The sequence below is a fragment of the Denticeps clupeoides genome, unplaced genomic scaffold, assembly GCF_900700375.1.
Source record: "Denticeps clupeoides unplaced genomic scaffold, fDenClu1.1, whole genome shotgun sequence".
Classification (NCBI taxonomy): domain Eukaryota; kingdom Metazoa; phylum Chordata; class Actinopteri; order Clupeiformes; family Denticipitidae; genus Denticeps; species Denticeps clupeoides.
The window spans coordinates 153551-175593 of NW_021630108.1; the positions used below are offsets into that span (position 1 = coordinate 153551).

At 43.2% G+C, this 22043-nt stretch overlaps 1 protein-coding gene across 2 annotated transcripts in view; it reads left to right on the top strand.

Annotated features, from left to right (window-relative positions):
* The first annotated feature begins 11963 nt into the window (after positions 1 to 11963).
* LOC114783673 (protein SHQ1 homolog) overlaps positions 11964 to 22043 on the top strand; it is a 32255-nt gene continuing 22175 nt past the window's right edge. The window contains exons 1-7 of one of the 2 annotated variants that reach the window (XM_028969189.1): positions 11964 to 12244; positions 12733 to 12891; positions 13106 to 13170; positions 14946 to 15068; positions 16894 to 17051; positions 17770 to 17882; positions 18476 to 18573. In XM_028969189.1, the coding sequence (XP_028825022.1) occupies positions 12749 to 12891; positions 13106 to 13170; positions 14946 to 15068; positions 16894 to 17051; positions 17770 to 17882; positions 18476 to 18573 (700 nt within the window). In that variant the 5' untranslated portion in view covers positions 11964 to 12244; positions 12733 to 12748. The remainder of the gene's footprint in view (positions 12245 to 12732; positions 12892 to 13105; positions 13171 to 14945; positions 15069 to 16893; positions 17052 to 17769; positions 17883 to 18475; positions 18574 to 22043) is intronic. The other variant, XM_028969190.1, reaches the window with a different exon arrangement.

Genomic DNA, 22043 nt, shown 5'->3' on the forward strand with positions numbered 1-22043 from the left:
GAAACATAACACACCTTCTCACTCAATGTGCTGTCTTTATTTTCATGACCATTGACGTTGGTAGATTCTCACTGAAGATGAACTCATGTGGAGTTATGCAAATCAGATGAATTACAAAGTCCCTCTTTGCCATTAAAATGAACTTAATCCCAACACGTACAGTCATCCTTTCGTTTCTTTAAAAGTGCTTCGCGGGCGAGGATATTGCTGCTTCTAAGATTGCACCTAAATCAACCGTTTATCAGATCATCAAAAACTTCAAGGAGAGAGGTTCAAGTGTTGAGAAGAAGGCTTCAGGGTGCCCAAGAAAGTCCAGCAAGCGTCAGGACCGTCTCCTAAAGATGATTCAGCTGCGGGATCGAGGCGCCACCAGTGCAGATCTTGCTCAGGAATGGCAGCAGGCAGGTGTAAATAAATATCTGTACGCACAGTGAGGCCAAGACTTTTGGAGGACGGCCTGGTGTCAAGAAGGGCAGCAAAGAAACCACTTCTCTCCAAGAAAAACAGCAAGGACATCAAGTAAGCATGCAAATGAATCGTGCGTGCCTGTTTGTGGTCTGTTTTGCACATGCACAGACCAGCCGTTTACTTAAAGACTGCGTTCAAAGTCACGCTTTTTCATAAAAAAAAAAATGTTTTAGTGCAAAAACAAGTTGCAGTTAAAAATAAAGTAAAGTAAAGTGAAGTGATTGTCACATGTGATACACAGCAGCACAGCACACGATGCACACAGTGAAATTTGTCCTCTGCATTTAACCCATCACCCTGAGTGGGGCAGTGGTGGCCTAGCGGTTAAGGAAGCGCCCCCGTAATCAGAAAGTTGCCGAATCCCGATCCGCCAAGGTACCACTGAGGTGCCACTGAGCAAAGCACCGTCCCCACACACTGCTCCCCGGGCGCTGGTAATGTCTGCCCACTGCTCACTCAGGGTGATGGGTTAAATGCAGAGGACAAATTTCACTGTGTGCACCGTGTGCTGTGTATCACATGTGACAATCACTACACACTGAGTGAGCAGGTGAATTATGGCCTTGTATCTTTCCTTCTACCTCCACTTGTATTTTTTTTTTTGCTCCGCCCTGTCTATGAGGCGCCGAACTCTGCGAGCATCAGTGCGCGAGAGAAACCAAGTGTGTTTGCTGCACTCCAAACTCAACTACATTTTTTTAAATGATCAAATGTCTACACATCTTGCGACACAATGAATCACAACGAAATTCATCTCCAACACTTTTAGTAATCGATTTAATCGATTCTGTGTTGCAGCCCTAGCCACAACTGTACAGAGAATAACTTTTACAAAACTCCAAGCCTTGCCCTGAAGATTGGAGAAGACTGCTAAAAGTCAGTGAAATTATTGGTTGTAATGCCATTATTAGTGAAGAAAAAGAGCTGAGGGAATCTGCAGAGGCATTCCAAACACTTTATCGGACAAAATGGGACAGAGCATGTGTCTCCCTCTGCTCACTGTACAGGTCTCCCAGGTTACCCCTTACAGAAGACATTCAGAAGCTGAACAAGCATCTACAACAAAGTGCAGCACCAGCCATGTTGATGTTAAGCCAAGAGTCATCAGAACAGAACAACATCTTGACTGGCAAAAGTAATACTTTTCAAGGTGAAGTCTCGAAGATGGAGCTTAATCGTTTTCTGGAGAGAGAAAACCTTCAGAGCAATGAAGAACTGGGGTCGTCTGAATATGAAAAAAAGGCTTAGGAACCTCTTTACACAAATTGAACTCGATGGCAAGAAAGAAAGGAAACAAGAAAGAAACTCCAGATGACTGAAAGGCTCTGGAGTTATTAGTAGAGAACAGAAATGTGTGTGGAGTTCTTGATCAGAACCTGCATTTGTTTGCCATTCCAAGGTGTCTGGGCTACTGCAGAGGGCATGACTGCCTCAAAAAGTATGTGGTGAAAAGCAGCCAGACAATTTAAGATCTGCACAATTGCGCAAACAAGTTGCAAAAACATCACAGATACTCAACTTCAAGAATGATACAATTAGAGGACCTAGAGAGATTTATCGATTGCCAGAAGCTACCATGCAGCCAATCAAGGTTTCAAAAGCCCTCTTGGCACTGGAGCAGGGAAGGCTAGATAACACTGAAGGTAATGGATGTGTTTAAGAGTACACAGACAACGACAATGAAGACCACAGCAACAATGAGAAATATCATTGAATTTTGGTACAAATATGAGCAGTAAGCACCACTCTTTTTGTATGACATTGTATGACAACAAACCATTTTGATTAATATTCAAGGTCAAATAATATTAGGGCGGGCGCCACTCAGTTATCTAAAAATCTGGCTCATAGTCTTAGAATCAAAAAACGAAGCTGAGACCGGCAGACAGACCGGCTAAACCGAGCGTCTGCCATTTGCGTAGAGTCGCCACCCAGCGTGTACAATATTGCCACTGTGTCTTTACCTCGCTCTATTAAAACAAGAGATTCTACAAGAAACATTAAGATTGATAATATACTGGCGCTGTGTCTGTTCCCCAGGCTGGGCGGGGTGTCTGTTTCAGCCATTTATTACCCGTTACTGTTATTCCTACTGATCGTACCACCAGCACCCCCGATATAAGAATAGGATTATTAAATGTTAGATCTCTCACAGCTAAAACGCTCATCGTTGATGAAATTATTACAGATCAGGGGTTTGATGTACTGTGCCTGACCGAAACTTGGTTAAAACAAAACAAATTTGTAGCATTAAATGAGTCTATTCCTCCTGGATACAGCTATGTACACCAACCTCGCTTAACTGGAAGAGGAGGTGGCGGTGCTGTACTTTATTATTATAACCTCGGTATTACACATAAACCCATGGATTTAGACATGGATTTAACTCTTTTTAGATTCTCTATACCAACATAACCTTTGTAGTCTCACAAAATAAAAATCATAAGTTCATTTAATTGATTATTATTGATAGACCCCCTGGACCTTACTCCCAGTTTCTCAAGAACTGAGTGCTGAACAATTATCTCGGGGGACCCCCCCTGTACGGAGACAGTCCACTGTGGTATATGAGATGACTCGCTAAGAACAGCATTACAAGTAATTACAAGTAACAGCAAACAAGTAATACCTGATGTTATGAATCCTATCCCTAAAATGATTAAATCATCGCTTAGCACCATGATGGTGGCCTAGCGCTTAAGGAAGCGGCCCCGTAATCAGAAGGTTGCCGGTTTGAATCCTGATCCGCCAAGGTGCCACTGAGGTGCCACTGAGCAAAGCACCGTCCCCACACACTGCTCCCCGGGCGCCTGTCATAGCTGCCCACTGCTCACCAAGGGTGATGGTTAAATGCAGAGGACACATTTCACTGTGTGTGCTGTTTTGCCGTGTATCACAATGACAATCACATCACTTTATCTTTATTTTTGATTAATAACCTGATCTTGATCGCAGTCAGCTTTCGAATTACAGACTGATATCCAACCTTCTGTTTATATCGAAAATATATGCATGTACCTAGACAGCAACAACATTCATGAAGTATGTCAATGGGGATTTAGACCTCATAGCACTCATAGCACGTCCCAGACAGTGTCAATTACAAGTCCACTTAATTACACGGTCACCTAGTCAAACACAGACAGTGTTAAATTCACCTTAGTTAGGCTGTCCTAGTTAGGGTACCAGGCCACTGTTGCACAAATATACCACCATAACCACATATTTCAGTATCGGTCGTACAATGCCACCATCTGCCGCTCCTTCGGTTTGTTCTCTCTGAGACACGGAATCAAGCGTGCAGACCACCGGCAGACTCCAGTGAAGAGACCACGAGATAAATCCTACTGCTAAATAATGACTTAGCATGAAATGAACCAGAGGGTCACCACAGCCACCACCACCGTACCAACTAAAGGACCAGTGGCATCATGGTGGGCGTGTAGTGTACACCATGACACTGGACTAAAGCCTACTCTGCTGGACTAAAGCCTGCTGTTCACTGTCCAGTGCCTACGGCCATGGATTTCTCCACCTCTGCAACTGTAGGACTTTTTCTCTTATTGGTCAAACCATCACCAGCCCTGCACTGACACCACTTGCAGGCTCATTCTACCCTGGAAGGGGGTCCCTCTCTGTATCACTCCTTCCCAAAGTTTCTTCCTTTCTTATTTTTCTCTCTCCTAGAGTTTTTTTGTGTGGAGTTTTTCCTTGTGTGCAGAATGGTCAAGTGTGGGGGGTGTCAAAGCCCATTGAGACATACTTTATGTGATTTTGGGTTATATAAGAAATAAATGTTGTTGTTGTTGTAACATCGGTGGTGCGGTTGGGTTTGAATGAGGGAATTTCAGGTCAGGTCCCTTCACTTTTGCTTGCGCCGCCACCTTCACCAAACGGTGAAAACCACAGCGGGCTGTGTTAAGGCGGTCCGTCAGTGGAACCCCCCCGTGGTGATCAGGGAGGGGGTCTTGTTGGGGGCGGTGAACTAAACTTAATGCTAAGTTAGGGAAATTCTGTAATTTTCTGAGGACATTGGTGTTCTAGTCAGGCAAGTAGTACAGTCTCCTCGGCATGGCTGACCATGCATTTACATTGCTTCTGGTTCTCAACCAGAAATACGTGTAGTGGGCTGCAGCGGACAGAAACACAAATTATACACAATTTTGTGTTTTTTGTACACCCATCAATATTTTTATACACATCAAAAAAAGCACAATAATTAGATAAATGAGGAAAGGTACATTTCCAAAAGGCCAGAATTTCAGTATCAAATCAAAAGTCTTTCTGTTTGAAGAGATGCACAGAGGAATGCTGGCTTGGTGCCATGGTGTCTGCCATCTGTGTTTTTTCTTATCAGTGGAAATGGTTTACAATCCTTGGACCCATTAGAGTGATGATGATGAAAATTATGATGATGATGAGTACCCTTTATTGCAGTTGCAATACACCATGTCACTAATCACAAGTACCAGCAAAAAACTGGTCATCAACCCGACCGTGAATATACACAAACATCACATAGGGGAATGGGGGTAGACAGGTCAGGAAGATAGGGGACAAGGAAAGAACAGACAAAACTGAATCACAGGAGGAAAAGAAAAAGGAATAGAAAAAAGGAGGAGGAGCAGAGGAGAATAAAAAAACAGCCCATATACATTGTAGGAACTGGTAAAAAGCACCTCGGTACATAAGCACATGGTCACTACACAACATAAAAAGTCACTAGCAACCGATGAGGGATGTGGGGTGGGGATAGTTCAGCATAAACAAACAGCTATCTGGTTCTGCAGCCACAGGAGGCACTGGTCAACAGACCCGCCTGTCCACGCTGGGGGTATGAAGCTGATGGAGGAGTTGGATGGGGAGTGGGGATGTCCTTTGGATGGGGGAAAGAGTCTCGCTGCCCTCGCCCTCCGGGGGTGTGTTGGTTCAGCAACGGCCAAAGCTGAGGCCGATGCTGCTTAGGGGAGGCCAAAAACTGATGGGTTGTTTGGGTTATCTGTACGGAAGAGCAGTGAATTTCCAGCTCAGTGTCCACGTTGGTCTGCAGCCAACATTCTGTGTGGACACCGTATGGGTAATTGAAGGAATAATAACTTTACTATTAACTGTTGCCAAGATAATGGTAATTTAAGGATCTGCAGTAATCATGGAAGAACAAGCCAACAGGGAATTCCACCCTGCAACAGTAGCTGGACTAAAACTAATTAACATATCCAGGAAATATGTCCTCTACTTTACAAAATAACGTAATATGCCAGTGAGCTCAGAACGGTAGATCCAGCTAGATGCCAGAACATCACACATGAACACCTATTCTGCAACATCCGGATCCTTCTAACCCCTTCATCCTTGAGGTTGACATGTCCGAAGTGGGTGCTGGCGCTGTCTTGTCACAACGTGATCTGGAACAGAAACACCATCCGTACTGTGGATGGACTATTCAACTTCCACCTCTCATTTCGCCCCAGTAGTCAGAACATGAAAGCCAACGCCTTTTCCCACCAACATGTCCCCTACACCTCACCAAGCCACCACTCATCCTGCCTTCTGACCGTATCGTGGGTTGGCTCCAGTGGTCCCTGGAAGCACAGTACACAGACACCAGCCCTTCCCATATTCCGCCCGGATGCTTGTACGTCCCTGGCACTTGTCGAACTGAGGTGTTACACTGGGGTCACTTGTTTGCCCTCTCCAGGCATCCAGGACTCCAACGGAAGCTGTTGTTCGTTTGCCAGGCATTCTGGTTGCTGTCCATGGCCCAAGACATCTGCACCTATGTAGACACCTGTGCTGTAAGTGGTTGCAGAAAGTTGCAGTGATAAATCTGCGATCTTTGAAGATTTTGACAAAACTAAATCTCTGCAACACTTACCATCTTGTCCGCATCCGAGAAGGCGATGAATGCAAAATCGGCCTAAACACCCCAACAGCAATGAGTACCGGGTCATGCCCTTCGGCCTGTCCAACTGTGGCCTTCCAAGCCAAACTTCCTCAACGCTTTTATTTGTTTAGATGACATCATCAGCCTTTCTCCTATGTACCCCACTAAGGCCAAAGCTGTAACTGAATGGGTTTTTGGATGGGCCATTCAACAACTCCAACGTTTCCAGGGCAACGCAAATTTCAGGCTTGCTCAGCCATCTTTTTCACACATTTTGACTACAACCTCTCTTGAGTACACTCTCCTGACCAGGTTCCCATAATAATCTCAAAGACATCCTACATCCTCGACCTGGTCCAACGGTCCCTCCTGCAGGAAATGTACACCAGGCAGGCCCTAGACAAAATGTTCCCTCTGCCCTCTGCACTCGCATCCTGCAGTGGGGCCATCACGACTCCCTGGCCGGGCACCCTGGTCACCTCTCAACCCAAGACCTAATCCAATGCACCTTCTGGAAGCCAGGAGATGTCACTGAGTATGTGGTTGCTTGCTCCACATGCGCCACCCAAAATACTGACAACCGGCAGCCCCAGGGCCTCCTGCTTGCACTACATCTGCCCAATTGCCCCTGGTCCCGTGTCTCCTTTGATTTTATCACAGGGCTACACTTGTCCCAAGGAAACACTACTGTCCTGGTCCATAAAAAACGTAGACAGATCTTCCATCCAGGCTACCAGCTTTGGGTTTCCAGCAGGGGCCACTCAATGCCCTCAGAGGGCAAGAAACTGGGGCCCCGCTGTGTCCATTAATGAGTGAACCCTGTGGCCTACGGTCAATGGTCAGCGGGGAGCATGAAAATGCAACGACCCCAATGGTATCCCACAAACTCATTAGTAAATCTTGTTTCACATTTGCTGTGTGCCATTTTTTGATCCGACCAAGCCTCATGCTGACTGCCTGTTTTGGATTACTCCTCTGGATTACCCCTGTGTGTTCCTGTCTGACTTTGATGGCCTCACAACCCTGTTCTGCCCTTGACAACCCTCACACTGCAGCTTCTGACAGCCTACATTTTTCTGGAACTGACTACTTCCAATTGACTTCTCTTCAGCCTATGACGTTTAAGTACAGCTATTGCAAGATAAAGTCCTCCCACTTGCTCCCCAGGAGCTGAACTGTGACACACTGTGAATGGGCTGAAATTTTGAATGTTTGTTTGTCGTCAAAAACACATACGAATAGGTTAGTGTCCTAATAGATTTGTGTTGCTATGGTTGTGTGATGAATTTCTCAGGCCCTCACTTTGAAAAAGTAACACATTAAGTTATAAGTTCACAACCATGCTGGCATGACAAAGCAGGTGCATGGAGACGATGAGAAGGAGGTGACGAGAAGACAAGGAAGGAAGGACGCAATCGAATGACATCACAAAAACCGGGGTTTAATGGTGAGGCACAGGACAGGGGAGACATCCGAGACGCTGGTGAACATGGAACATAACTTCAAAGACCTGATGGCGAACAGAAACGAACAGGGCAGCTTTATACATTTGACACAGGTGAAAACGATTAGGGAACATTACACAGGACAACAGTGAAACACAGGACAACAGAGTAACCCCTTTCGGATCATGACAATAAGTTTTCCTCCATCGTAAAACTTGAGAAATAACTTGAGACAATACAAAAAATGTATATATTGCATTGTTATATAGTACATCTACATCCAGTGTTAAATGTAATTTGTTACTGTACTTTTACTCACCAATTGAATTACAGCATGCAACTACTGACCTGCAATAGTCCAGTTTGCCAGAACATTTATGGCCTTATGTGAAAGAAAAGAAGGTCTCTTTCGGGGCAGTGGTGGCCTAGCAGTTAAAGAAGTGGTCCCGAAAACACGAAGGTTGAAAGTAAAGTGAAAGTGAAGTGATTGTCACTTGTGATACACAGCAGCACAGCACACGGTGCACCTAGTGAAATTTGTCCTCTGCATTTAACCCATCACCCTGAGTGAGCAGTGGGCAGCCATGACAGGCTCCTGGGGAGCAGTGTGTGGGGACGGTGCTTTGCTCAGTGGCACCTCAGTGGCACCTTGGTGGATCGGGATTCGAACCGGCAACCTTATGATTACGGGGCCGCTTCCTTAACCACTAGGCCACCACTGCCCCAGAAGCATTGCATTATGGGATCTGTAGTTTGTGCATTATCAGTGCTTCATAATGCTGGGCCATTATAATAGATCTATATTAAATGATGTCGTAGAAACATCCAATGTGTGAGCTTTTTATGTAGACTTGTGAGGAAAAGTGGTGTATGTGTGAGCTTTTTATGTAGATTTGTGATCAAAAGTGGTGTATGTGCAAGCTTTTCTTGATATATGACCTAGGAGGTGTTTCATATTTCCTCCTATCCTCTGTATCTTCCTCTTCTATATCAACCACCTGCATGTCTTCTCACCACTTCCCTAAATTTCCTATAAGGTCATTCCTCTTTTCTGTTTCATCCTCAACACCCTACAGGGAGTGCAGAATTATTAGGCAAGTTGTATTTTTGAGGAATAATTTTATTATTGAACAACAACCATGTTCTCAATGAACCCAAAAAAACTCATTAATATCAAAGCTGAATGTTTTTGGAAGTAGTTTTTAGTTTGTTTTTTATTTTTAGCTATTTTAGGGGGATATCTGTGTGTGCAGGTGACTATTTCTGTGCGTAATTATTAGGCAACTTAACAAAAAACAAATATATACCCATTTCAATTATTTATTTTTACCAGTGATACCAATATAACATCTCCACATTCACAAATATACATTTCTGACATTCAAAAACAAAACAAATCAGCGACCAATATAGCCACCTTTCTTTGCAAGGACACTCAAAAGCCTGCCATCCATGGATTCTGTCAGTGTTTTGATCTGTTCACCATCAACATTGCGTGCAGCAGCAACCACAGCCTCCCAGACACTGTTCAGAGAGGTGTACTGTTTTCCCTCCTTGTAAATCTCACATTTGATGATGGACCACAGGTTCTCAATGGGGTTCAGATCAGGTGAACAAGGAGGCCATGTCATTAGTTTGTCTTCTTTTATAACCTTTCTTGCCAGCCACGCTGTGGAGTACTTCGACGCGTGTGGTGGAGCATTGTCCTGCATGAAAATCATTTTTTTCTTGAAGGATGCAGACTTCTTCCTGTACCACTGCTTGAAGAAGGTGTCTTCCAGAAACTGGCAGTAGGACTGGGAGTTGAGCTTGACTCCATCCTCAACCTGAAAAGGCCCCACAGGCTCATCTTTGATGATACCAGCCCAAACCAGTACTCCACCTCCACCTTGCTGGCGTCTGAGTCGGACTGGAGCTCTCTGCCCTTTACCAATCCAGCCACGGGCCCATCCATCTGGCCCATCAAGACTCACTCTCATTTCATCAGTACATAAAACCTTAAAAAAAATCAGTCTTGAGATATTTCTTGGCCCAGTCTTGACGTTTCAGCTTGTGTGTCTTGTTCAGTGGTGGTCGTCTTTCAGCCTTTCTTACCTTGGCCATGTCTCTGAGTATTGCACACCTTGTGCTTTTGGGCACTCCAGTGATGTTGCAGCTCTGAAATATGGCCAAACTGGTGGCAAGTGGCATCTTGGCAGCTGCACGCTTGACTTTTCTCAGTTCATGGGCAGTTATTTTGCGCCTTGGTTTTTCCACACGCTTCTTGCGACCCTGTTGACTATTTTGAATGAAACGCTTGATTGTTCGATGATCACGCTTCAGAAGCTTTGCAATTTTAAGAGTGCTGAATCCCTCTGCAAGATATCTCAATATTTTTTACTTTTCTGAGCCTGTCAAGTCCTTCTTTTGACCCATTTTGCCAAAGGAAAGGAAGTTGCCTAATAATTATGCACACCTGATATAGGGTGTTGATGTCATTAGACCACACCCCTTCTCATTACAGAGATGCACATCACCTAATATGCTTAATTGGTAGTAGGCTTTCGAGCCTATACAGCTTGGAGTAAGACAACATGCATGAAGAGGATGATGTGGACAAAATACTCATTTGCCTAATAATTCTGCACTCCCTGTACTCCTCAGTACATGTCCAAACCAACACTATCTAGTGTCTACTCATTCCCATTCCTGTGCATCTTTGTCACTCTTCAATTCAAATCTCTGCATCTTTAACTCTACCCCCAACCCTGCCTCCTGTTTTTTTTATAATGGAACCCATATAACATTGCTGGTCTCACCACTGTCTTGTAAACCTTCCCTTTCCCTCTTGCTGGTAAATGTATTATTCGTATTTTAATGTGCAATTCATGGGTGTGTGACAGGAATGGATTTTAATGGCTCCTGCATTTGAAAATTTATGAACACTTTAGCAAACATGCAATTAACGCTGGTATATAAATCATGGCATGTAAGGAGCATTTATACATTATTTGTCTATATGTGTTATCTATGATTTGAACTATTACTACTTACAAAAACTCTTTTGTATCAGAATTTGTCAAAATGCCACAGTGACTAGTTTTGTTTAATAGGGTTCCAGTCCCAGTGAATGGAAAAGACTAGTAATTTTATAATATGAAGGAATTCACCTGCAGTGTGATGTATTCTTCAGCATGAGATGTATTTCTAAACTGTAACTCGTGCTTGACGTCTTTAGGTGACCTAGAGTGAGACTGTCCATGTCAGTGAATTCTCAGTACTGACTATGAAAAAAAGTTGTGGTGGTGGACACCACCCCTGATTTCAAAACCAGCATCTCAAACCACTCTGTGTCCAGTTAAATTATCATGTGGCATCTATGATTCTTGGGGCTTCCAAGCCCTTTTTCCTTATTTTACATGTATATGTATACGTATAGGTTTTATTCACATTGGAAGTGACAGTTCTCTGTCTATGATTATGACTTTATGGCAAATGTATCCAGTTACCATAATGCCAAACGGGAAGAGGCACAGACATTGTGGAAAAAAAATCTTGGCTTGATGGACGGAATAACACAAAACAAAGGCACAAAAAAGTCAGAAAGGAGGTCGATACAGACTTGCAATAATGAAGAGAGGGCACACCTAATTACCATTTCTAATTACACAGGTAGTATTCAGGAAAAACGCCCATCGTGCACTATTGCCACCTGGTAATAAGCAGTTGTGCATGAAGCTTAAATATGTGCGGTCACAAATATGAAGGAATAAAGTACTATTAATAGGTATAATAAATAAGTGTTCTTATCAAATCAATTAAAAAAATGTATTCAAAACAATTACCTTAAAATTAAATAAACTATACGAATCATATAACTTCACGTGAAATGTCACATAAAATAGACCGAACACTACATTTATTTTCTACGTTCGTAACATGTTATTACTGAATAATAAAGTGGAGCTGTCAACGGAACTTTATCGATCGATACATGACTGTATTTGGCGTATTTTTTTGCGTGCATCACCCCTGTCCGTGGGGACGCGAGTAAATTCACAGCGTGAGCGCTCTCCACCATTCCCTATATCCCGCTCGGCTCAGCATTCCCACCGAAACGCCTGTTCCTACGCCGCGCATGCGCAGTGAAGACCCCGCGGCGCAGCTCTCAGGCGATTACGGTAAAGGGTGAAGGCTGCTGTGTCGTGGTGGCGGCGGCATGGCATGGTCGCCAGTTCACATTCTTTACTGTTTTCGCTGCTGAGAGCGCCGCTGCGGACGAGAGTCGTCTGAAGTTTGTACCGGAGACGTCTCACGTTTTTACACAGCGAGTGTCCTACCGACTCCGTGGACGTACGGAAGCCCACGCGTGTCAGTGTAGCTTGTCTTAGCATCATGCTAATAGGTGTTCAGTAGGTTTCGCTCAGCGGCGCTTTATCTCCTGGCTGTTTTTCCCGCATCGAGGCAGGTACATGCAGGTTGTCGTGAGTTTACCAGCTTTTTGGATGAATACACACAAATGAAAGACACCGAAGACGTGTCTTGTTACTGTCATCTTTTTTTTTGCGGGTTAATAAGTTATACTTGGGGTGGAACGTTTCTAACAGCCACGTTTGTCCTGTTCCTGTTTTATACCTGCCTAACTTTTAGATAAACTTCACAGTGGCGACTGCCTTTGGTGTTCTATTATTTCATTGCCCGTCCACGAGGTGGAGTCGTCAGTACAGAACATGTGCTCAAAAACGAATATCACTGTTACCATTGATTTTGCATAATTTAACACATAAAAATAAAAGCTTTAAGATTCATTCACACGAGATGAATAAAAAAAAGATTCCTGTTATTGTGTCAGCAAACCTTATTTCATGATTATATAATATAAACGGGTGATTAAAAGGTTAGTCACTTTTTTTTAAAAAGTAAAATATTTTTAAAGATTCTATTTTTTTTTGTCAGGTTCTTGTCTTTCACCATGATCACACCGGTGTTTGAGCTCATTCAGGACCCCGACTTCCTTGTGCTGACCATCCGTGTCCCGTACGCCAGGACCTCAGAGTTTGACATCTACATTGATGGAGAGGATTTCAAGTTTTACGCAAAACCCTACTTTCTAAGGTGACACATGTTCTAATGTTCTTTACATCTTTAATATACTAGTTTTTAGTAGGAATTTAGCGATTTCTTGATGTGCATTTCCGTGGTAAACCTCTAGTATTTTGAGAGCAACTCTGGGAAATATTTTTAAATATTGAATGTTCTTGTGAACAATGTGAAGGTTAGCGTTTTCATGTGCCGGAATCTAGACTCAGTTTTAAAATTTTCTGTAAAGGTTGTCCTTACCTGGACGAATAGTTGAAGATGGGAGAGAAAAGGCCTCCTTTGACATTGATAAAGGTAAACATACCTTTTATGTTTGGTTATTAGTTTTTCTTGGCTGACCATTTTATTTCATGGCACTATAAGGATAAAATATTCTGATCATGGCATAAATATTATATACCGAAATTTAAAAAAAAAATGATGTATCAAATACTGTGACGTAATGAAACATTTATTGTCTGCATCGTGATTCATTGATAAACTGAATTGAATCATGAGACCGGTGAAGGCCCACACCTCTACTTTATAACCAATATACCACTGTAGCTCCTTAATGGGAAGGCTCTGCATCTGTGGCCTACAATTGATTGATCCTGGTGTCTTCATACTCTCTTAAACCAAAGTTGATGGTGAAATTGGAGGTTTAATAGGCCATTTGACCAGTCACTGCTGTCAAGACCCACTTTACTCCCTCTCTTCTGTGCCTTGTGATGTGATGCGCTATCTGATTCTTATTCTTTTGTTTGTTTCCATCCCTTTCTGGTGACATTTATGCCAAATGAATGCTAGGGAAATAATAAAAGTAACAAATGGGCATTTGACTAATATCCAAAACATCTGTTGGCAGGTCTTTAATTATTTACTGAACTAACAAGTCTTTAATTATGAGACACGTGGCTCTTTTAACCTGACACTCTTGCCCTGCTGGCTGCCGCTCAGCTTGTAAATGATTCAGTAGCAGCTGGTAATAAGTCCACTAATCACTGTGTGCGTTTACACCCGGTAATTACAGATCGTTTAAGATGTCTTTTTCAGGGAACCAGGCCAAGGCCGTTAATGGCATAATAATTTTTTAGTGTGAAGTAAAGTGATGTGATTGTCATTGTGAAACACTGCAGCACAGCACATGGTGACACATCAAAATATGTCCTCTGTATTTAACCCTCACCCTTATTGAGCAGTGGGCAGCCATGAAAGGCACCCAGGGAGCAGTGTGTGGGGATGGTGCTTTGCTCAGTGGCGGCTTGGGATTCGAACCGGCGACCTTCTGATAATGGGTCGGTTTCATTACCTGATAGGCCAACTTCTCTGCATGAACAGGTTGGGCTGTTAATGCAGAGTTAACCTTTGTAGTAGCTATTTAAATTGCATGAGGACATTAGGTTAGACTCAGATAATGTGGAACTTTTGCAGACATCTGAAACACTGTTAACTCTCGAGATGTAAAACTTTTACTTTTTCAATGAAATTCAAATCAAATTATTGTAATCCAGACAGTTAAAGTTCAGTTTATATATGTTATATTTAATAGTAAATTCCTGTGCTTCACAACATCTCGGTCATTTTACTTGCACATATTGGTGAAAACATTATTTTATTGAAGAGCGGCACAGTTTTGACACCCGTTATACACTGAACTATTTGGTGCAATAGTTTTGTCTGAAGGCTTGTACAGTTCACAGAATTTTATTGTGGAAGTTGGTTTTAACAAGTGAGACTAGTTTTCTGTCCCGTGCATCATCCCTGCAAGTTTTAAAACTGCTTGTATGGCTTTTGTCATAAATTTAGATTGAAGTACCCAGTAGTAAAACACAAGTACTACATACATGTCACACTTGTTCATAGTTCTGACCACTCGTTATTGTTCCTCTCCAGTGCTGCTAATGACCAATTACTTGGGTAGAAAGATAATCAATGCTTGTCACTTGAAGAATACTTGAAGTATGAGTTGTAGTCAAATGTCGCCATATCATACATTAAATTCAGACTTAAAGGCAATTACTTCAGTTGTATTGTAAGAGACAGCATATTGAGAGACAGCAGAAGATGTGTTTGTTCCTATATTTCAGGAATTTTCACGCTCCGTGTTGCTAAGGAAATCACTGGTCAGCACTTTGAGGGGCTCCAGATGCTTACAAGCCTCTTAGCTCCCAAAGGATCAAGATCTGCCAAACCACTGGTAGAGGAGGCAGGTAAGTGAGAGCAGTTCTCAGTTCTCTCATGATGTGTTATGTACACTGCATCTTTTCACATTTTATGTTACAGCCTTAATCGTAAATTGATTAAATGCTATTATAAAAAAAGAAATCTTATATACAAAAGAATTCACAGCCTTTGCTCAATACTTTTGTTGATACACCTTTGGCAGCAAGTACAGCCTCACGTCCTTTTAAATATGATGCCACAAGCTTGGCACACCTATGATTGGCCAGTTTCACCCACTCCTCTTAGCAGCACCTCTCAAACTCAATCAAGATGCTGAAAAATGAACAGAACTCCAGTTCAAGCGCGCTCTGGAGCAGGTTTTCATCCAGGATGTGTCTGGACATTGCTGCAGTCCTCTTTCCCTGTTTTCTGACAAGTCTCCCAGTTCCTGCAGCTCCCAAAATCCCCACTGCATGATGCTGCCACCGCCATTCTTTACTGTAGGGATGGTATTGGCCTGGCTGAGCGGTTCCTGGTTTTCTCTGAATGTGACTGCTGGCGTTCACACAAGAGTTTAATCTTTTTGAGACTTCGTCTGAAACTTCGTCATCTGCCTTTTGACAAACTCTACATTTACATTTACAGCATTTACCAGACGCCCTTATCCAGAGTGTCTTGCAATCAGTAGTTTCAGGGACAGCCCCCCCCCCCCCCCCCCCCCCCCCCACCCCCCCCCGGAGCAATTTAGGGTTAAGTGTCTTGCTCAAGGACACAATGGTAGTAAGTGGGATTTTAACCTGGGTCTTCTGGTTCATAGGCGAGTGTGTTACCCACTAGGCTACTACCATTTACATTTACATTTACGGCATTTATCAGATGCTCTTATCCAGAGCGACTTACAATCAGTAGTTACAGGGACAGTCCCCCTAGAGCAACTTAGGGTTAAGTGTCTTGCTCAGGGACACAATGGTAGTAAGTGGGATTTTAACCTGGGTCTTCTGGTTCATAGGCAAGTGTGTTACCCACTAGGCTACTACCACCCCTACTACCACCCTGCCTTGTGCCTTTTACCAAGGAGTGGCATTCATTCAACCACTCTACCATGTCAGCTTGCTGCAGAGATGGTTGTCCTTTTAGAAGGTTCTCCTCTGTCCACAAAAGACCTCTGGAGCTCTGACAGAGTGATCATCGGGTTCTTGGTCACATCCATGACTAAGGGCCTTCTCCCCTGATCACTTAGTTTAGGTGGCCAGTAAGGTCTGGGAAGAGTCCTGGTGGTTTTGAACTTCATTCAAAAATTCAGGATTATCGAGGCCACTGTGCTCATAGAGACCTTCAAAGCAGAAGAAATTTGTGCCTTGAGATAATCCCTTATTGGAGGTCTACAGACATATCCTTTGACTACGTAGTTGGTTGGTGCTCTGACATGAACTGTCCACTGTGGGACCTTATACAGACGGGGGTGTGTCTTTCCAAATCAGGTCCAATAAACTTTTTCTTCCACAGCTTGACTCCAATTAAGCTGCAGAAACATCTCAATGATGATCGGGGGGAACAGGACGTACCTGAGCTCAATTTTGAGCTTCCTGTGATTTTCAGTTTTTTTATTTTTAATAAATTTTCCAAAACCTCAAGTCAATTTTTTTCCCCACATTGTCATTATGGGGTGTTGTTTGTAGAATTTTGTGGAAAATGTAATGTATTTTGGAATAAGCTGTAACATACAATGTGCACAACGTGATGCATTGTGAATACTTTCTGAACTGTCACCATTAGATCTGCATAGATCAGACTATGTGTTTCATTACATTATAGGTTATGAGTTGGAATTGTTCAGGCTATTTCAATTCCTTTCCTGAATCTGTTTGATAGAGGCGTCTGGTCAGACAGCAGGCGATGAGGTAGAGGATGAGGAGTTTGACTGGCAGCTGGAACAGCACGTTTATGTTGAAAGCTCTGAAGAGGAGCTGAAAGGGTTGCAGAAGTACGGCTTTGGAAACGCAAGATCCGGAGTTTTCTGCAGACTGCAGGTAAGCCTGAAGTTTACCTAGTCAGTAAACCATTTAGTATTTGTGTATTTACTGCACTAATGAATGTGGTGCAGAAAAGCAAGGCTGTGATGCTGGAACGTAACTGTCCAGCCTTCATTGGCGCTTCCACCAAAGTAAGCCACACAAATACCAGTTGTTGTGATGAAAAAAGCCTATTAAGGCCCCGTACTCCCAGGGCACGCATTTCTATAGGGGAACTTTGTCACCGGACCAGAAGAGCCATGGTGAAAACGTGAATGCCGCGTATGCATATTTAGGTGAAACTGTGGATTAATAATAAAGCTGAAGCAGTGGGCGCTTCACTGTTTTTCAGGATAGATTAATAATAGTTAATAAATGAATCTTTACTGTAATTCACAGTGTCATATTTATTTGGGAACCCTAAGTTCATGTCGGCAGTGTGTGACACGCGGTCAGTGTATGTGTCGTGTTGGCGGCACCTGTGCGGATACAGACAAACAGATCAACATACTACAACTACAAACTGCACCACACAGTTTAAAGGTGCACACACACGCCTCGACACATACAACGTGTGATACCAGTTCATTTTCTACTTCAGCAGCTCCAAGCACTGGAGGGAAATGTCCCGTCTGCAGAGTCTCTTGCAAATGGCCCTCTCAGCAGTTTGTAAATTGGCTGACGAAAACGGGCCACTGGATGAATATTAGAACAAGTGTTTTGGTCTTTCAATCAGGAGGAGCTGAACGATGTTATTGACCTCAAAGACCCGGATCGCGCCACGTTGCCGATGAGGAGAGAGAACCGGTTGGCTTCCGAGACCAGTGCATTCAGCCAAGACCACTACCTGTATGTTTCTGCACATTTTATGTTAACAGCCTTATTCCTCCATGGACTTCCTTTTTGTTTAACTCAAAATTGCTTGCACACAATGACAAATTTAATAATTATATATATATAAAAAAAACATATTCAGAAACTTGACACTAAAAGTGAGCTAAGGTGCTTCCAGTTTGCACCGTTCATCTTTGTTTTTTCCAACTTGACTGGAGTACACTGTGGTTAATTCAGATATGATTTGAAAAGACACAAGGAACCTTCCTGAAGGACAACCATTTCGGCAGCATGGTAGAGTGGGAAGACTGAAGCCGCTCGGGTTGAGGAAGGATAAATGCACCAATGTACAGAGACGTCCTTGATTATTACCTGCATCACGGTGCTCTGGGATTCAGACAGGGTTGACTGTTCGTGTTTTGACTGGCCCTGCAAAGAAGGATTTGAGAAACTGACCAGAAAAGAAAACGTGCAGTTTCCAGCTAACCTTTTTCACTTTTTCATTATGGGGCATTGTGTGTAGAATTTTGAGGGCTGAAAATACCAGGTTTTTTTAACGTGATTCCTGGTAGATGTACAGTAATGCAGTGTTGTGTTATTTTCTGTAGATCTGATCTGTTTGAGGATGAGTCAATCCAGAACCTGCTGAAGTTTCAGCCATGGTGGAGTGAGCTGAGCCAAACCCACTCCCAGCAGAGCCTGTCATGTGAGGGGAATTCATTTTTTTCCCCTGTCCCCTTGCCTGTCTTCTCTCGCTCACTCTCCATTCCTCCCACCTTGTTTATTTTCCAATGCCTAATAACACTCTCTGAACTGTAGTGTATTCACTTGTTTTACAATTTTATTGTTGCTATGAATGTTAGGATTTTTACATATTTAATTAATTTTTCGATCCAAGCAAAAATAAAATAACTTTAAAGGCATTTTTCTCTCTTTTCAAACTTATGTTGAAAAATCTTTTGAGTGTAGTTGTAAGGTGTCTCTTCCAAGGTTGTGAATTTGAATCCTTGTGTGTATGGAGTTTGCAATACAGGTGCGTTTGGTGATTCAGGGACTTTAAAATGTTCACCTGTATGGGTGTGAGAGTGTGATCTGCAGTAGCCTGGCCCCGCCCTAGGTCCGTCTTTGCCCTGCACCCAGTTTTCCAGGACGGGCTCTGGCAGCCACGACAGTCCTTAGGAATGAGTGAGTGAGGGATTAATTTGACAGACTGATATGTTGCACTGGTAGCATCTTGCAAGATTGCCGCATAAAGATCCACGATTATGTCCCGATGACACGAACTGCCAACAATGTACAAAATACATATCCCATAATGCAGCGCATTAATTGCCGTGCCAAACGCAATCTTTAAAATGCAGCTGAATCTGCAATGAGAGCAGTTCACACGTCGATGGCAAATGGGTTGTGAACCAGAACTGAATTCTTTTTTTTCTTGCCTCATAGTGACCAAAGCGCTCTCTGAACTGTGTGTAGGGTGCTCTGTTTGTCAGCAAAGTACGCACTGCATTATGGGATGCACAGCCCATGCGCCACCAGCGCGTAACATCGCCGGGTCTGATCAACAGATCTATACAGATCTATTCTTGTATGCACCATAGGTCTGAGAGTAACGCAATTTCAATTCTCTGTATGTCCTGTACATGTGGCAGAATTGACAATAAAGCTGACTTTTACTGAGGGCAGGGTTTAATCATGGTGTCTTTTAATTATGACTAATAGTCATTATCACAAACATTGTAAATGACAGCATATGACATCATAACTTTTTTTTTTCTGCATCGAGTCTTATGCACGTTTATTTTCCCCAGAGTAGAGATGTAGTCTTAAACTAGTGGCTTAAACTTTTTTTTTTTTTTTTTGGTTTGTTTACCAGAGTAAATAAGTGAGTGAGGCATTTACTGAAGCAGTAGACCCTTATTAAACCCTAAAACCACAGATATGTTCATTAATAATACAAGCTTTACTTCTCTTCCCCCGATAACCATTAGTGAGCTGTGTTCCCAGGGGGTTTATTTTCTCTCATTAGTGTGGCTGTTTTTTGTGTTTACAACGCCTCATAGTAAATCTACTGCTGAGTATAGGTCCCCGCAATGTACATCTGTCCAATTGCAAGTAGAAATCTGGAGTTGTTACTTTTGATGTACGGTCTGTACTAACAGTTTTCACCAGCAGGTGGGACTTCAGTGTGCTTGTGCTGCTGATTTATCTCAGCGACTCAACTGGAGAATAAAAGTGTGACATTTCATTTCTAAGAGAGTTGGGCTGACTGGGACTGCTGCCTAATTTGAGGAAATGTTCGGGCGTTGCAGTGAATCACTCGCTTGTTTGGGTCATTAGTGGCTCTTATGTTAAGTGAGATTATTTCATTTCTCAACCGCCGAGGGGATTTGAGAGTATATTTCTCCCCCTCTCCTTATCTCCTAATCCGTTCCGTGTATTCTCCAAATCCTCTGTAATTGCTGCTTGTTCGGAAATAAAAAAAATGACCCGCTGGGTGTACATTCAACGTATCAGCTGATGGCATCTGAAAATTGCCGTGGCGATCCGACACACTTAGAAATCTTGCCACAAAGCTTGTTTGGCTGAAGGGCTCTTCTCCTCCTCACTTTAACCGCCTTTCCCAGAGACCTCAACTTGGTTTCCCCCTTGGTGCGGTTCGTTCCGTCCAGTGTGAACACAGTAATCATAATCAGATGTGCATCAAAACCACCACACGGAGACCCACAAAAAGTGGTGGTCTCAGTTTGAATCAAATTGTACTCTGGTGCGACCATGTGAGAACACGTACTGAACCAAAAACGGGACCAGACTCTATCACACAATTTGAGAACAATGAATTGTGGGTGAATTTCATTGTCATCTGCTTGAAATGAACCGTGGCATCTGACCAATCAGCAGAGAGAAAGTTCTCGCAGGATTCGAGTTGGCACCAATTTGAAAACAGTGCCTTTTAGAGTGCTAGATATCAGTGACAAGTTGGTGAGCATGTTTGGCCTCATTTATACATGGGTTTAGGCTCTGATCAAGGATCAGTGATCACTGCCTACCTCATAATTGTAAAGGAACTTAAGGGGGCTTTTCAGACTGGAATGCTTTTCCTGTGGCACAAGGGGCTATAAAACTGACATACTTGAAGACATGAATGAGTCTTTCGCTGCTCGTCTCTTCTTTCTCTTTACTCCACAACCCCTCCTTTTCCCCGAAGTCTCATTATTGCCAGAACATTCACCCTAGTACTGTCTCTTTTTTTATTTTTTTGTGCATGTTCTCGTGATTGATTTCCTTGAATTGTTGCTATAGGCTCTTCTGGGTAAAAAGGGGAACCATTTTTTCTCTTGCTGGGATGACTTTGCTACATTTTTTTCATTAAGTCCCTGTGGTAAAGTCTTTACCAAATTGTAGGGGTGTGGAATTTACGAATTTATGGGTTTATTTTGTTCCCCTAAATGTTCACCGTCTTTTAAGAGTGTTCCAGCAGCCTCCCGGGCTTGCAGTCTGAATATGATCTATTTTCCTTCTTATGATTCAGTCACATCACATTAACAGCTTGCCGTTTCCACCTATAGGATCCTGGAAAACCATTTATTTGGGTGTGTCCGTAACCAGACAGACATGACTAAGCCTGCCTGATCCACTTGCCTCAGCCTCTTGGCTCTGGTGTGTTTCTTAACATGCCTTAATTTGGTGGAATCCATGTTTTTCTTCCCTTGTTGCACAGGAGTACTCAGCCCCACGCTTAAGTCTGGATTATTATTGACTGTTTGACGAACTGATCTAACGCCATTTTCATCCACTCTGACTGGTCTGGTTTAGGCTGCCGGGAAGGAGAACGGGACTGATGCAGAATCTTGTTGAAGTGCGGTGCTGAATGCGTAATGAGTGCAGTGTGAGACGGCCGTTGCCGGGGTTATCTAGGGGGCCGATCCGGCCCTGCTGTTTCTGAATGACTAATAATAGGGTGATCCAGGCGTGTCTCAGGCTTTTGGAAACTTGTCAGGTCCTTTCTACTTTTAGATCGATATGAACAGGGGTTCTGCCTCACTGGCATGATTATCGATCGCCAGTTTAGTTTGGCTTTACCCCTCACCATGATGCGTCAACGATGCTCAGATAGCTTGTAGAGATGGTCAACGCAGCGGCGTCTTGTCAAGTAGGACTGAGTCGGAGAGGTGG